Below are 15,534 nucleotides of genomic sequence, written 5' to 3' on the forward strand. Positions count from 1 at the left end.
ACAGTGCCGCCTACCAGTGCCCACCAGCGCCACCCATAAGTGCCCACAGTGCCACCTATCAGTGCCCACAACCAGTGCCTCAACAACAGTGCCATTTTTATCAATGAACTTTTATGTGTATTGTCGGACCGACAATTCATTAATAGCCGCGAGTAGTTTAAATTACTTTTTTTCCTTTGAAATGTCATTTTGCTGTCAGACTGTTCTAAGCATGGGAAATATGCGCCCCTTTACAGGCATACTATAGACACCCCCCAGGTACGAAATTTAAAGGAATATTACACTTTTATTGTTTCACTTTAACCTTCCTGGCGGTTTTCCCGAGTGTGGCTCGGGGTTAAAATTCAGGACCATTAGCGGTAACCCCGAGCCACACTCAGGATTACATCGCAGGATCCTGGTGTGGCTTTACTTACCTTGTCCCCAGGATCCTGTGATGTCCCCCGCAGTGTCCGTGGGCTCCGTCCTCCTCCGAAGCCTCTCTGTGCCAGGCTCCGTTCCCTGCGAGCGGCGCAACGCACGGGGGTGGAGCCTGGCAGCAAATTAAAAAAAAAGTAAAAATCATAACACATACAGTACTGTAATCTTACAGATTACAGTACTGTATGAAATTATTTCACATCCCTTTTGTCCCCAGTGCTTTGGCCCATGCCCTGCATGCAGTTTTATATGATATATACTGTTCTTTCTGCCTGGAAACTGGAGATTGTCCATAGCAACCAAAAAGTGTCCCTTTACGTCAAAAGTGGCTTTAGACCAGCTAGAAAACAGTGATAGTAAATTAGAACACTTGCAGAATTGAGCGATAGTGAATCGTGGGGAAATTTATTTTATTACTATTTATTTTTATTTTTTTTTAAATTATTTATTTTTATTTATTATATTATAATTTATGTTTTTGTGTTTCAAACTTTATCATACCCGGGATATCTACTAGACTCTTGTTTGGACAGATTTAAGTGTGTTATTGTTAAGAATTACAGACCTACAATATAAAACGCCAAATTTCCATGCAAAATAATTGTACCGCTTTCAGCACCTAAAATCCGAAATAATCATACCGCCAGGGAGGTTAAGCATTATTAAAATCATTGCTCCTGAAAAAACGGCCGTTTTTAAAAATCCTTTTTGCATTGATCCATGTCCCCTGGGGCAGGACCCGGGTCCCCAAATACTTTTTATGACAATAACGTACATATAAGCCTTTAAAATGAGCACTTTTGATTATTCATGTTCGTGTCCTATAGACTTCAATGGTGTTCGCGTGTTCGAACAAATTTTTTGCCTGTTTGCAAGTTCTGCTGCGAACCGAACCGGGGGTGGTGTTCGGCTCATCCCTAGTGCCTCCTTAACTGTGCCTATCAGTGCCCACCAGTGCAGCCTATCATTGTCCACCAGTGCAGCCTCATCAGCGCATATCAATGAAGGAGAAAAATTACCTGTTTGCTAAATTTTATAACAAACTATTAAACATGATTTTTTTTTTTTTAATTTTCCGTCTTTTTTTGTTTGTCATCCCAGCTGTGATTAAATACTACCAAAAGAAATCTCTATTTGTGGGGAAAAAAAAGATAAAAATTTGGGTACAGTGTTGTATGACCGCGCAATTGTCATTCAAAGTGCATCAGCGCTGAAAGCTGAAAATTGGTCTGGGCAGGAGGGGGGTTTAAGTGCCCAGTAAGCAAGTGGTTAAACAAGGCTTTAATATCTCTTTAATGTCCTTCTGAAGACCCCAAACTTTTATTAATTTTAATATAAGACTTCATCCAACAATAAAAAGCAGACTCAGGTAGACAGAAGTTAATTATATTCCTTAATAAATATTGTATTTTGCCTGAAGTTTGCCTCTAAAGTTTGGCTTATGAAAGAATTTGAATGTTCAGTATTAAATAAATGTAACTGTACAAGGCTATTTGTGAATTAGTTATAATTTCTGCCTTATTTAGCTTTAGTTACTTTGACTAAAAAACAGTCTCCCAGCTCCTGAGTGTACATAGCTGTGTCAAATAACAGACATCACCAGAGTGTTAACATCTATGGGGCATGATAATTTAATACTGTTGTGCACACACACTAAACTGCAATGTTAAGACTCAAATGTTAGCATTTTTAACTCGAAGGCTACCTGGAGCCATGTGACATATTTCTGCCTTTTAGTCACATAACCAAGAACTAGATTGCAAGTGATCTGCTTTATTACAGCTGACAGATAAATTAAGTCATCTATTTATCTATCTATCTATCTATCTATCTATCTATCTATCTATCTATCTATCTATCTATCTATCTATCTATCTATCTATCTATCTATCTATCTATCTATCTATCTATCTATCTATCTATCTATCTATCTATCTATCTTTCCTGTTATGATTTTTTGTTCAAAAGTCAAAATATATAGTATCAAATTTTTACATAAATACCAAGCCATCTTCACATCAAGCCATCTCTGCAAGACCAAACAAATACTACAAAACACCCACACAAGCACAAGAGCTGAACTGAATTATGATAAAATGTGTATGAAAACACATGTAGGGGTTGCTTTGCTAAAGCAGCATAAAGTGTAACTGTAAACTGTTTGGCCTTGATTGAAAATGTTCTCTTTGCAAAGTGAATGCTTGCTTTGTTTAGGAAAAAGGATGGAGATGTGTTCACTTTGGATACTGACTAATGTTTTTAATGTTAAAACACTATTAAAAAGCTCCATCGTATTCACTAAGCTAATTGAACATTTTCTACTCCCAAGTCAATCCAAGTCATGAGCAGAGACGTTTTAAAACAATTTTAAAAGAATAAAAAAAAACAATTTTGCCCTGCAAGTGCTTGGATGATTACAATGAATATATCTTAACTTTATTCACTAAAGCTAAATACAGATTTTCTTTGCTAAGTGATTTTATACTCCTTAATCAACCACATAAAGTAACCATATCTTATAGTATGCTCTTCAAACAGGGCCGAAGAGGATTTTAAGAATGAACAGAGTTAAAGATGAATTCCAGGTATTGCATTTTTTATATAACTACATAGTATCTATCCTGTGAGAGCCCTTTAGAAGCTGGAAATCACTGGAGTAGACATCACTACTTCAGTAATCTCCACTAGCTTTCAGGTCCTATGCCCAGTGGTTGTCCCATTGCTGAGGTCAGCCACTCGGCACAGGCAATTCAGCATTCACTCTGTGTTTTCTCAAAGAATGAAAAGCACTCTCTGAACAGATGAGGTGGAGAGAGTCACTGACATCATGCCCTCTACCTCGTCCAATCAGAGAATGCCTTGCATTCAATGAGAAAATTCTAAGTATTCTCTGAATGGTGCCCATGCCAAGCAGCCTCCTGTGTTCACAAGCAGCAAGGCAGCAACCCGACACAGGACCCCAAAGCTAGTGGAGATTACTGGAGTTGTGATGTCCACTGCAGTGATTTTCATCTTCTAGAGGGTTCTCACAGGTATGGTATATTCATAGTTGCATTGGTCCAAGCTCAACCAATGTAACTATGTAAAAAATGCCATACCTGGAATTCTTCTTTAATGTGTTACCTGCAATAGCCAGTGATAGTAATTATGCATTCTTGCAGATGTAAAGCAAATAAGATTTGCAACTGAAAAATATGCTATCCCAAGCAAAAGTATTGGGATATTTTCCATAGAAGTTTTCTGTTCTTACCTATGTTTGTTATTTGGAGAATATTGCAATTCAATATCATTTAGAATTTTTACAGAACACAATATGCATACTGCATTTTGCATACATCAAGCGAGAGCTAATGTATTTGGTGTTGAGAGTTCAAGCAAAGTAGTTTATACTATATCCATTTCAGGAAACACGATGAATACTTGACAAGTAGAAAACATGCTTTTCATAATATGATAAAACACAAACAGGCTTATTTAATACAGAGAGCGAAGTACAATGATAATATACAAAGTACATTAACCCATGGCAGAAAGCATGCTTCTTTTCCTTAAGTGAAATCTGATTAGTTGCTATTAGTTACTGCTTTCTCTACAAAGACATTGCACTCAGTGCTCCCATATTAATTATGCCTGAGATGTTTACTGTTACGACTTTATATAACTCTCATAGCAGAAGATAATGTATGATACACTTACCGTTTATTATCAAGGTGTACTCTGCACTGTTTTTACCAATGGAGTTGGTTGCTTCACATCGATATGTTCCATTATCTGTTTTGTTTAAAAAGGTTATTGTTAATTCTCTTCCGTTCACTACCATTCTTTCGGGATCTGGAAGCTCTCCTCCATCCTTTGTCCATAATACTGGCTCTGGTCTGCATCAAAGTACAAGAAAAAGGCTAATTTAGAGAATTTGTGGGTTATGATTATGGTGTTTTAATAGTTGAGGTCCTATAGCTGTGGCCAGGAACATTCAAATAAATTCTCTTTCCTTAAATTCTTTCACATCATGAGTCACACAAACATAAAGACAGGAGTATATTCACATAATAATAAATTTACATCCAGAATGCTAAAAAATGTAAGCATGTAAATTGTTGTAAAGCATTATATTTGATAAGAACTTAAAGCGGACCTTTAGTCATTTTTTCAACTTTCCATCTATTAAATCTTCTGCCCTTGTTATTTTAACTTTGGATAGTAAAACGTTTCTGCCAGTAAACACCTTATACAGCTCATTTCCTGTTTCTTTTCTGGTAAAAAGACTAGGCTCTCTCTCACTTCCATGAGACTTTGCCAGGAAGGGAGGGGGATGAGTCATAAGTGGGCCAATGAGAGCTGCAGGGCTGCAGAGCTGGAGGTGTGCCTCTGTGTGTCTGTCTAAATCCAGGAAGTGAACAGACAGCAGCTTCAGCTGTTGAAATGGATGCAGACAGACTTTGTGGAGGGAGATTTATACAGCATGTTTGGCAAGTACAGAATCACAGTATATATAAAATGATATGCAAAGTGGTTGGAGGGAAGCTTTAGAATGGCAAACATGTTTTTATTACAAATTATGTGAGCAGACTGCAGTTCCTTTTTAAGGTTGCTTTTTGGAAATCCTTATGGATTTCTTGTAGTTAATTTGGCAGTCAATTGTTATTTGTTATGGTACTTAAACAACTTATTCAGCCTTGCATCAGGCCTTAGGTATGTATAGCTAATAGTAATGATATCTGAATGGCCTAATATAATTTATTTAAAGGGTGAACAGGTTGGGGAAAGAGAACCAAAGTTGTATTCAGATTCTCTTTCTTCTTCCCTAAAATATTGCTATGCCAAAACTGGACCTTAGACAAAATTGTCTAAAGGATGAACTGCTCCTGAAACAAAAGGTTTCTCCCTTATAATTTGTATGCAGTACAGAAGAGTAAAATGATGTGTGGGCAACTAAATTCTTTTGTTTTTTTCAGATGATTTGATCTAAAGGGCATTTTTATTAGAATATGTACTGTGACAAGTAAAGATAGGTCAATAATTTTATGATGTGAATCTGACTTACTGGGTTAATATGATGTTTTCCAATAAACTATGTTTTTTTATTCTTTAAGGCAGTGGTCAGCAACCTTTTTTACATTAGGCAGTCTATGTTTAAAAATGTGCTGTGTGCTGTGTCTTAAAGGGGTTGAAATTTTTTTTTTTTTTTTACATAACAAACAGGTTATATTTACCTCCTCTGTGCAAGGGTTTTGCACAGAGTGGCCCCAATCCTCCTCTTCTGGGGTGCCCCAGCAGTGCTCCTGGCTCCTCTCCCCATCGAGTGCTCCCTTGGAGACCTGCATTCCAAGGGGACACCCGGGAGCTCTCCTGAGTCCTGCTGCTGCATCCATTGACACAGACAGCAACACTTGGCCCCGCCTCCCCCCACTCCTGCATCACTGGGTTTGATTGACAGCAGCAGGAGCCAATGGCTGCGCTGCTATCAATCTATCCATTGAAGACCCGAGACAGCGGCTGGAGCTGCTGTGCTTGTCCTCGTCGATGGAACGATCAGGTTCAGGTCAGTAAAAGGGGGGCTCTGGGGGGCTGCTGCACTTCAAAAAGTCCCTTCCCTACAATCCCTTTAAGCATTCGCACAGACCCAACAAATGATTGCTGTATATTTGTAATATGATTATCTCTTATGCTTCTCAGCTCAATCTAGTGGCCATAGTTTTATTTTTTTTTTATTGAAGTATTTCATGAAAATACCATATTATGGCTAGTAGATCAATTGTTGTGCCTGTGCAAATGATTAAGACATCCGTATGACAAAAGTTTATACATAGACCCTTTAGACTCTGCTCCATCTATTAGACAAGCAATGTGCCAGTGAACAAGAGCACACCAAGCCATATAGTTAATCTTCCGTTAATAATTTTTATAGAATGTTTAATATATTCATAAATGTCAAAATATATGAACTTAAGTAGCACCTAATCTTCTTGTTACAATCAAATCATCATTATATAAAAGAGTCCTAAAGAAGTCCTCATTCCACATCATAGTACAAGATGTTAGTCTATTTTAACATTCATAATGTGAACCAGAAGTAACAATCATGGGCACATCTTATTCCAGGATTAAAGGATTGAGGGATGAGAGAACTTAGAAGGGAAAATTCTTCTATGTTGGGCAACTAAGGGGTAAGGAATATCATAAAACAAATGAAATGAGTAAAACAAAGAGGAGAGGAGTGGGAAAAGGAAAAGAAGGGCAGGAGGTGATGGAAAGGAAGAAAATAATTACAAGAAAGGGTAAAAAAGGGGGAAGGTCCTAGGAAGTAGGTGGACAGTTCCAAGTAAAAGAAATAGTGAAAAGAGTGTGGTCAAAATCCACTTGTAAAATGTGTGTAACCAAAGGGTCCTAGGTTTTAGACAATCATCCAGAGTGGCCTTCATTTCCTAAAATGTCGTACATAGGTTGATACGAGACTTATGCTTTGAAAAAGAGATAGTTGGGTAAGCAAACAGATTTTGTACTCTTGTCTGGCTTTTAGCTCAGGAGAGCTTCCACTGGGTTTTTTCTGAGAGAACTATTTAAAATAGTATAAACTATCTGGTAGTTGTGTGACCAAAAACATTTACTCTTTGGGTAATCCCAGTATGGATGTTTAAATGTGCCATTGGCACTACATTCAGCCATATAGTTAATTTACATTTTTGCGCTCATAGTTGTATAGCCAATGGCAGGTTCAACTCATTAATTATTATTATATAAACAGGTACACACACAAAATAAGTATAGTGAACATTAAACTGGGCTTAAAGTTTCAGTGTGATCTTTGTCCCTGTCCAGTTTAGTGTCTGGCCTGTAGAATAACAATTTTAGCTGCACACACTTCTGAACTACTTGTTGTAAGCTGGTTTAAGATGGTCTTAACACTATATTCAATTGTAAAAAAATGATTTGCACATACTGTGTACTATATATGTGGATCCTAATACAGGCCATCTTTTTCAAACATAGGAACATGTAAATTCACCACACTACGGACTAGATAATATTTTAACAAACTTTACTACAGTTATGTTTTAATAAGAAATTCAAAATAAAAAAATGTAGACATGTGACTATCAATCCTCTGGGTGCCACTGAAAATGGCTGTGCGTGTCTATCATGGTCACAATATTAACTTTACACTCAGAATCCCACACCCAAAAACCAAACCATGTTTTTGTATAAACTCACCTGCTTGGCAGGCCACTGTAGCCTAGCAGTAGTTGGTCACATTTATTTGGACTTGTCCAAGTGGCCTCTTTAGTTCTACTTAGTGTCAGGAATACACCACAGCATTTAAAGCCACACAGATAACTCACACAAAGCCTTCATGAGAACTGAAAAACACTTGGATGAGTAAGGAAACGCCTCAGCAAGTCCATTTGAATGTGAACACTATTAGGTTTCACTGTTTATCTGTCTCCTATCACCTGCTAAGTGGATTCTGGAGCTGAATCCTCAGACTATTAACTTTGTACTGCAAGAAAAGCTTGTATTTAGTGCAGAGGATCTAGGAGAGGTGGGATTTACAATCAGGAGTCAAGTTTACTTAAATCAGACCTTCACTTAAGAATTGTGCTTTAACCACTTACAAACCGGAGGATTTACCCCCTTAATGACCAGGCCATTTTTTGCGATATGGCACTGCGTCGCTTTAAGTGAAAATTGCGTGGTGGTGCAACGCTGTACCCAAACAAAATTAAAGTCCTTTTTTTCCCACAAATAGAGCTTTCTTTTGGTGGTATTTTTTATTTTTTATGTTTTAAACAAAAAAAAACTAACAATTTTGAAAAAAAACAATATTTTTAACTTTTTGCTATAATAAATATCCCCCCCCAAAAAAGTAAAAAAATACATTTCTTCATCATTTTAGGCTGATATATATTCTTCTATATATTTTTGGTAAAAAAAAAAAATGCAAAAAGTGTATATTGATTGGTTTGCGCAAAAGTTAGAGCATCTACAAAATAGGCAATAGATTTATGGCATTTTTATTATCTAAATTTTTTTTTACTAGTAATGGTGGTGCTCTGCGATTTTTAGCATGACTGTGACATTGCGGCAGACAGATCGGACACTTTTGACACTTTTTTGGGACCATTGACATTTATACAGTGATCAGCGCTATAAAAATGCACTGATTACTGTGTAAATGTCACTGGCAGGGAAGGGGTTAACACTAGGGGCGATCAAGGGGTTAAATGTGTTCCCTCAGTGTGTTTCTAACTGTGGGGGATGGGACTAACTGGCGGAGGAGGCATATCGCTGTTCCTAATCACTAGGAACAGCAGATCTGTCTCTCCTCCCCTGTCAGAATGGGTCTCTGTCTGTTTACATACACAGATCCTCATTCTGGCTCTCCTGTGGCCGGCGAACATTGCAGCCTCCGGCCACGCACATTGGGTTCCCCGCCGTGCAGCGGGCACGTGTCTGCTATCATCCTTAAAAGTACTGACCTACGGCAATTTGTGGGAACAAGCCGACCTGCCACAGTATAATGACGGCGGCTGGGTGTCAAGTGATTAAACTCATGTTTGTTCTGCTCTCCTGCCTCCTTTCTTACATATACAAGAATGACATGAAGCCCTGCAGCTTCCTTGCATACTGACACCACATATCCAATGAACAATTAGCTGATGAATTACACAGCACTGGAGTGCAGACCGAGAGTTTTATTATCAGGGGGCCGGCTGCAAGAACCTGAAAGGGAAAACAACCTCCTGATGATGAAGAAAAGAAAAATGACAGTGCAGGAAGGTATGTGCAGCAGGGAGAAAAGGACAACACAGGATTTTATGGGGTTTTAGAAAGTTTTTTATGGATAAAAAAGCCCATGAAAGGCAAATGGCATATTGCAAATTAATTTAAGGGAAATGGGTGAAGTGCCTCCTTAAGTAATGGTTAAGAGAGGGGTAGAGAAGGAAGGACGGAGGACCTGTGACGTCATGCACGCTTCACGTGCGCTCCACGCCGGCCCCTAGTCTCTTCCTGATGGCCACAGAAGGAGCTCCCGGCTGGTAATCCACCTTCTGCAGCCCAGCATCCCTGTAGCGTCACCACCACAGGATCAGAGGGAACACTGAGGACCACATACTCATACAGATGAGCCTTTTATATGTTTTTATCCTGTAAGTGTGTTTTTACCTGGTGTCATTAAACATCATTTGTTAATACTACACTCAGGTGGCGCTTCCTTCTCTACCCCTCTCTCATCCATCACAGAGCCAGCTCTCTGAGGAAACAGCAGCCGCCTAGCCTACCAGCCTACTTTAACCATTGCATTACCGGTTACCACTTAACCCTTGAACTTCCAGCCTGTCCCCTATGGACTAAGTTGCCCAGCCCCTTATATCTCCTGTTATATATGGACTTGTGTGTTTGCGCTTACAGTTACCAATACTCTGTTTAAGTAATGGTTAATGTCAGGGTTAAAAGGAAAATTAGTGTAAAGGTCAGTGCTACAGGAAAGGTTAGTGGTTGGTAAGGATTACAGACTTGTGAGAAGGGCCCTAGTGCAGAGTATTGCACCCTATGCCAAGAACTCTGCACTAAAAAAACAAAAAAAAAACATTTCAATGTGTTAAGACCACATTAACAATTTGAGAACCTCTTAAAAACATTTCCCAATGGAGGTATATCTAAGAAGCTATACCTGGCAAGGCACAATTTTAAATGTGCCTGCTCCCTAGGATAGTTCATATTCCCTGACAGACTCCATGGCAGCATACGTATGGGTTAATCCCGCCTCTCATACCTCATAGGACCCCACTCCCATAAATCTTTGCTCCTAGCCAGAGGCCGTGTTCCTTTTTTGTCCTCCTCCTAGGACCAAGGTGTATCTTACCTTATGGATTTATCTACGGTCCGGTCCTGGCGTGCACGATTGTCCTGATGGCGGTTCTGGAGTCCAGCATTCCCGGCTATTAGCAGGGTGGAGACGGGCTATACATGTGATGCCATGAAGAGCTTCTATCCTCGCCATTGGCAGGCAAGCGGCATTGAGCCAAACGTCCTTGCTATTAGTAGGAGGCCCCCCCTTACTGAAAGCCCGGTCGTGCAATGGATGGTCGTTCCCAACCAGGATGGACCAGGATCGTGCTGAGTGGTATCGTATACAGCCTTTTGCCTTGCATATTATTATAGCAGCAGTGTCTGTGTGTGTTTTGTTTGTCTTCCTCCCCTGTGTTCTCCTGTTATGGCGGCTGGAGCGCATCTGCGTCTCAGTCCGCCGGGTACTTCCGGGTTCTGTGCAGCGGCCAGCCTCGTCTGAAAACGAGGCTTGGTTCGCGCACGCGCAGTTCCGGGGAAAGAACGGCGATCGCGCATGCGCGCGAGTTCCGCTGGATGACGCTGGGGGCGTGGTGACGTCATCATCGGCGCCAAGTTTAAATAGCTGTCAAAATACAGCTATTACTTGGGATGATCTGCAGATGATACGGCGGCCTCCCGGTGCAGTGATTTGTCTCTGCCAAGGTAGGAAGCTATGCTGCTGGCTGTCCAGCTCTCCTGTGTCCTCTGTTAGTGTTTCCTAGGCTGACTATGGATTTTCATTACAGTTATAGGTTTCTACTATGGACGTGTCACCGCCCCCCAGTGGCCAACCCTTACGCTGCAGGTAGGAAATTTACCTTTCCTTCTGCTTGTATTTTTTCTTTTGGGTTGCTTTTCTATGGATTCTATTTTTCTTTCCTTTTCTTGCCCAGCCCTTCTAGGTCTGAACATAGGTCCTCAGCACGCGAAGATATGGATCGTTCCAGATCACATCACCAACAATCTTCATCTAGTTCCAGACGCCCTAGTTCAGCTTCTAGGCGTCATAGCGAAGAGCCCAAGTCCACGTCTGGGCGTCATTCCTACCGCCATTCCAGTCGCTCTGAGAAGAGAGCTTGCTGGGGATGTAAAGCTCAGGTCCCAGAGGGTAAATCCCTCTGTGAGCTATGTTTTTCCCGAGCTGCAAAAGAAAGGGGAGCAGAAGACCAGCAGGTAGAGGCCCTGGTCCGGAAAGTGGTTCAGGAATCTCTGTCAGAACGGATCCCATCCGCACAACTATTGCTCCCTCTGCTCCTACATTGGCTCCCGGCAGGGACGACCTTGGGGCTCCTGGTCCCTCCAGACGTAGTCCCTCTTTGAGTGAATCCTCGGAGAGTGAGGTTGAGATGGACAATCCTGGAGTGGGTTTTGATTTTTCCCTGGTACCACGGTTGGTCAAGGCTGTGAAGGATGCATTGAAATGGGAAGATCCAGTGGAAGCACCCTCTAAACAGAGGAAATACTTCAAACATCTTAAGAAGGATCGCCCAAATTTTCCCTTCCTGGGGGAACTCGGAGAAATCATTTCTGAGGAATGGGTTAAAGTCGAGAGGAAAAACTCGTTGATTTCAAAAGTGGCTAAAATGTATCCATTCAGGAGTGAAGAGGTTAAGCACCTAGAATCGGCTCTCATTGATGCTGCTTTGATGAGGTTGGTGAGACATGTCACTCTCCCTCTCGAGGATACCGTCTCATTCAAGGATGGTCTAGAGAGGAAAATCGATACGGATCTTAAACGTATCTACATCACGGCAGGTATGGCTTGTAAACCAGCCTTAGCCCTTGCAGCTTTGTCTAAAGCCATGGAATCCTGGTCGGAGTGATGTGGGTGCAGCTTTGGCAAGTGTCTCTGAAGATTTGGTTAAAAACTCACCGATTCATGAGCTGAAACTGGCGTCAGTCTTCTTGGGTGAAGCATCCCTTGACATTATTCGCCTAGTGGCACGTGTCATGCTCTCTTCAGTCACAGCTAAGCGCGCCTTGTGGCTACGCCCATGGGTGGCGGATCCTGCCTCTAAACAGGCCTGGTGCAGAATTCCCTTTGAGGGTTCTTCCCTCTTCGGGAATAAGCTGGACTCCGCCATCACCCGTGCTACAGGGGGTAAGTCAGGGTTCTTACCCCAGGACCGTCGCCTCTTAGGTCAGAGAAGACCTCAACCCAGGCAAGATCAAGAGCGTTCTAGAGATGCCTGCCGCTACAAGCCCGGTCGCGAGTTCAGAAAGAACTGGAGGAGAAATCAACCTTCTGGTCAGAAGTCCTCAAAGACATCCTCTTCTGGTGGACGGGAGGCTTCCAAGTCCTTTTGATATAAAGCCTGTCCAGGCGGAGCAAGTTGGGGCTCGGTTACTCCTTTTTCAGCACGTCTGGGCAGCTTCGATCAGGGACTACTGGACAATCAAGATAGTCTCATCAGGTCATTCGTGGGTGTTCAGCAGCCCACCCTTACACCAGTTTGTCTCCACAGTCCTTCCTCACCTGGAGGAGAAGAAACAAATTCTTCTATCATACACGGACTCACTGATAGCTCAAGGTGCGGCCATCCCGGTACCCTCGGAAGAGAGATTTCAAGGGGTGTACTCCCCCCTTTTTATGGTCCTCAAAAAGAATGGCTCCTGGAGGCCAGTCATCGACCTAACACACCTGAACTCCTTCATCAAGAAGGAGAAGTTCAAGATGGAATCGCTACTAACAATTCGCCAAACAATTCAACCAGGCGATTGGATGGTCTCCATGGACCTGAAAGATGCCTACTTTCACGTACCGATTGCAAAGGACTTCCAGAAGTATCTTCGCTTTGCAGTGGATCAGAGGCATCTCCAATTTACATGTCTCCCATTCGGGCTTACAACATCGCCTCGAGTGTTTTCAAAGCTCTTACTGGCTGTCGTGGCTTTAATCAGGGTCAAGGGTATCCGATGACACCACTATCTAGACGATCTACTCCTGCTTTCACAGGACAGAGAACATCTGTTGTCGCACCGAGATCAGGTCATTTCTACTCTGACGGAGTTCGGTTGGCTGTTAAACAGGGAGAAAAGTCATCTAGACCCGACTCAGTCTTTGATATTCCTTGGAGCCCAGTTCGACACCATAGAGAGCACCATCTTTCTGCCTCTGGAGAAAATCCCGTTAATTCGGGACAGAATTCATCGTGCAATGTCATCGCCCTTACTCAGAGCTTCTCAGTGTCTCAGGATAATCGGCACCATGGTAGCAACAGCCCCCATGGTGAAATGGGCACAGTGGAAGATGTGCCCCTTCCAGAAGGGTTTTCTCCAGCAGTGGGATCCGGGATCTCTAGACCATCTGGTCCGGATAACCCCGTTCATGCGGGAGAGTCTCCCTTGGTGGCTACAGCGGAAGAACCTCCTCAACTGTCATTCCATAGCACCCGATTCCTGGATCACAGTGACAACGGATGCCAGCAGCAGAGGCTGGGGCACTCTCTGTCTAGCAGAGGTAGCCCAAGGCAAGTGGGACTTTCCATCCCGAGGTGTAGTCTCCAATGTTCTGGAACTTCGAGCTGCCTTCTGTGCTCTACGAGCCTTTCTCCACTTAACTTCAGGAGCCTCAGTCCTCCTAAGGCTGGACAACATGACAGCGGTGTCCTATATCAAGAGACAAGGGGGCACACGCAGTCTCTCCTTACTGAGGGAAGTGGGTCCAATCATGTCCTGGGCTCAGACGAACCTGACAAATCTGACGGCTGTCTATCTTCCCGGAGCTCAAAATGTCCAGGCGGACTTTCTCTCAAGGTTTGCTCTGGACAACAACGACTGGTCTCTCCACGCAGAAGTCTTCAGTTGGATTCTATCCCTGGGAGTGACACCAGAAGTAGACCTGTTTGCATCCCCTTGCAACTACAAAATAGGGAAATACTATACGAGGTGTCGTTGTCCCCAGGCCTTCGGAGTGGATGCCCTGACGGACCAGTGGAGATTCCACAGGGCTTATGCCTTTCCTCCAGTTCCGGTCATTCTACGTTTTCTGTCGAGGCTCAGGTGGGAAGAAGTCGAGATAGTGGCAGTTGTTCCATATTGGCCCAACAGGCCGTGGTTCCCCCTCTTATTACAGCTCAGCTACCGGAATCCAATTCCTCTCCCATCCAGGTCAGATCTCCTATCACAAGGGGCATCTCTTCACCCATGCCCATCCCAGCTCCATCTGATGGCTTGGTTCTTGAGAGGGAAAGATTGGAAGCCCTAGGATGCCCAAGTGCAGCTATTTCAACTCTACTAAATGCCAAAAGACCAGGTACCAATAGAGTTTATCAGAGAATTTGGTCAAAATTCGCAGATTATGTTTCCACCACTGACGGTTCCTGTATTGACCCAAGGATTCAGGATATTCTGGGTTTCTTACAAAAAGGTCTGGATCTATCCTTATCAGTAAGTTCTCTACGAGTTCAGGTTTCCGCAATCTCTGCCTTCACAGGTATATCCTGGGCCAGACATCCCCTTACAAGGCAATTTTTCAGAGGAGCAATAAGGCTCAGGCCTCAAAGAAAGCCGAGGTTTTCCAAGTGGGATCTTCCTCTTGTCCTGGATTTCTTTTCTGAAAAGGAAATACGACTTGTGGATCAAGCAGCTATTAAAGATCTCTCTCTAAAAGCTGTATTCCTAGTGGCTATAACATCAGCCAAGAGGGTCTCCGAAATCAGTTCTCTAGGATGTAAAGAACCATTCCTTACCTTCTTCCCTGACCGGGTGGTCCTGATTCCTATGCTAGGATCAAATCCTAAGGTAACATCGGTATTCCATGAGAATCAGGAGATTGTTCTTCCAATTTTCCGGACAACTGAGGACTCTAGCATTCACCCTTTGGATGTGGGAGAAGTTTTAAGGCAATACCTTGAAGTCACTGCCTCTTTCCGAAGATCCGATTATTTGTTTGTTTATTTTCAAGGAAAGAACAAGGGTTTGCGTGCTTCCTCCAGAGTCATTGCAGCTTGGATCGTTCAGGCTATACAAGGGGCTTATGCAGTCAAGGGTCTGACTCCTCCAGAAGTGGTGACCGCTCATTCTACCAGGAGCGTTTCTACGTCATGGGCAGCTTCCCGTCATGTATCTCCGGAAGTGATCTGCAAAGCAGCCTCTTGGTCGTCGATCAACACGTTTATGACGCATTATTGTGTAGAACCGGCTTCCTTGTCTTCGGTTAATTTTGGTTTGCATGTCTTGTCTGTTGACGGTGCCAAATAAACCTTTTTTTTCTTTAAACCAGCAATTTCCCACCCGGGAGTGTATGGCTAGTCATTTCCCATACGTATGCTGCCATGGAGT

General features: G+C 42.5%; 1 protein-coding gene across 2 annotated transcripts in view; it reads right to left on the reverse strand.

The window, feature by feature from the left end:
• CADM2 (cell adhesion molecule 2) overlaps nucleotides 1-15,534 on the reverse strand; it is a 729,321-nt gene that overhangs the window by 231,697 nt on the left and 482,090 nt on the right. For both annotated transcript variants that reach the window (XM_073617014.1, XM_073617013.1), the window contains exon 7: nucleotides 4,117-4,295. In XM_073617014.1, coding sequence (XP_073473115.1) covers nucleotides 4,117-4,295 — 179 coding nt within the window. The remainder of the gene's footprint in view (nucleotides 1-4,116; nucleotides 4,296-15,534) is intronic.

This window comes from Aquarana catesbeiana, linkage group LG02, assembly GCF_042186555.1.
Source record: "Aquarana catesbeiana isolate 2022-GZ linkage group LG02, ASM4218655v1, whole genome shotgun sequence".
Lineage (NCBI taxonomy): Eukaryota > Metazoa > Chordata > Amphibia > Anura > Ranidae > Aquarana > Aquarana catesbeiana.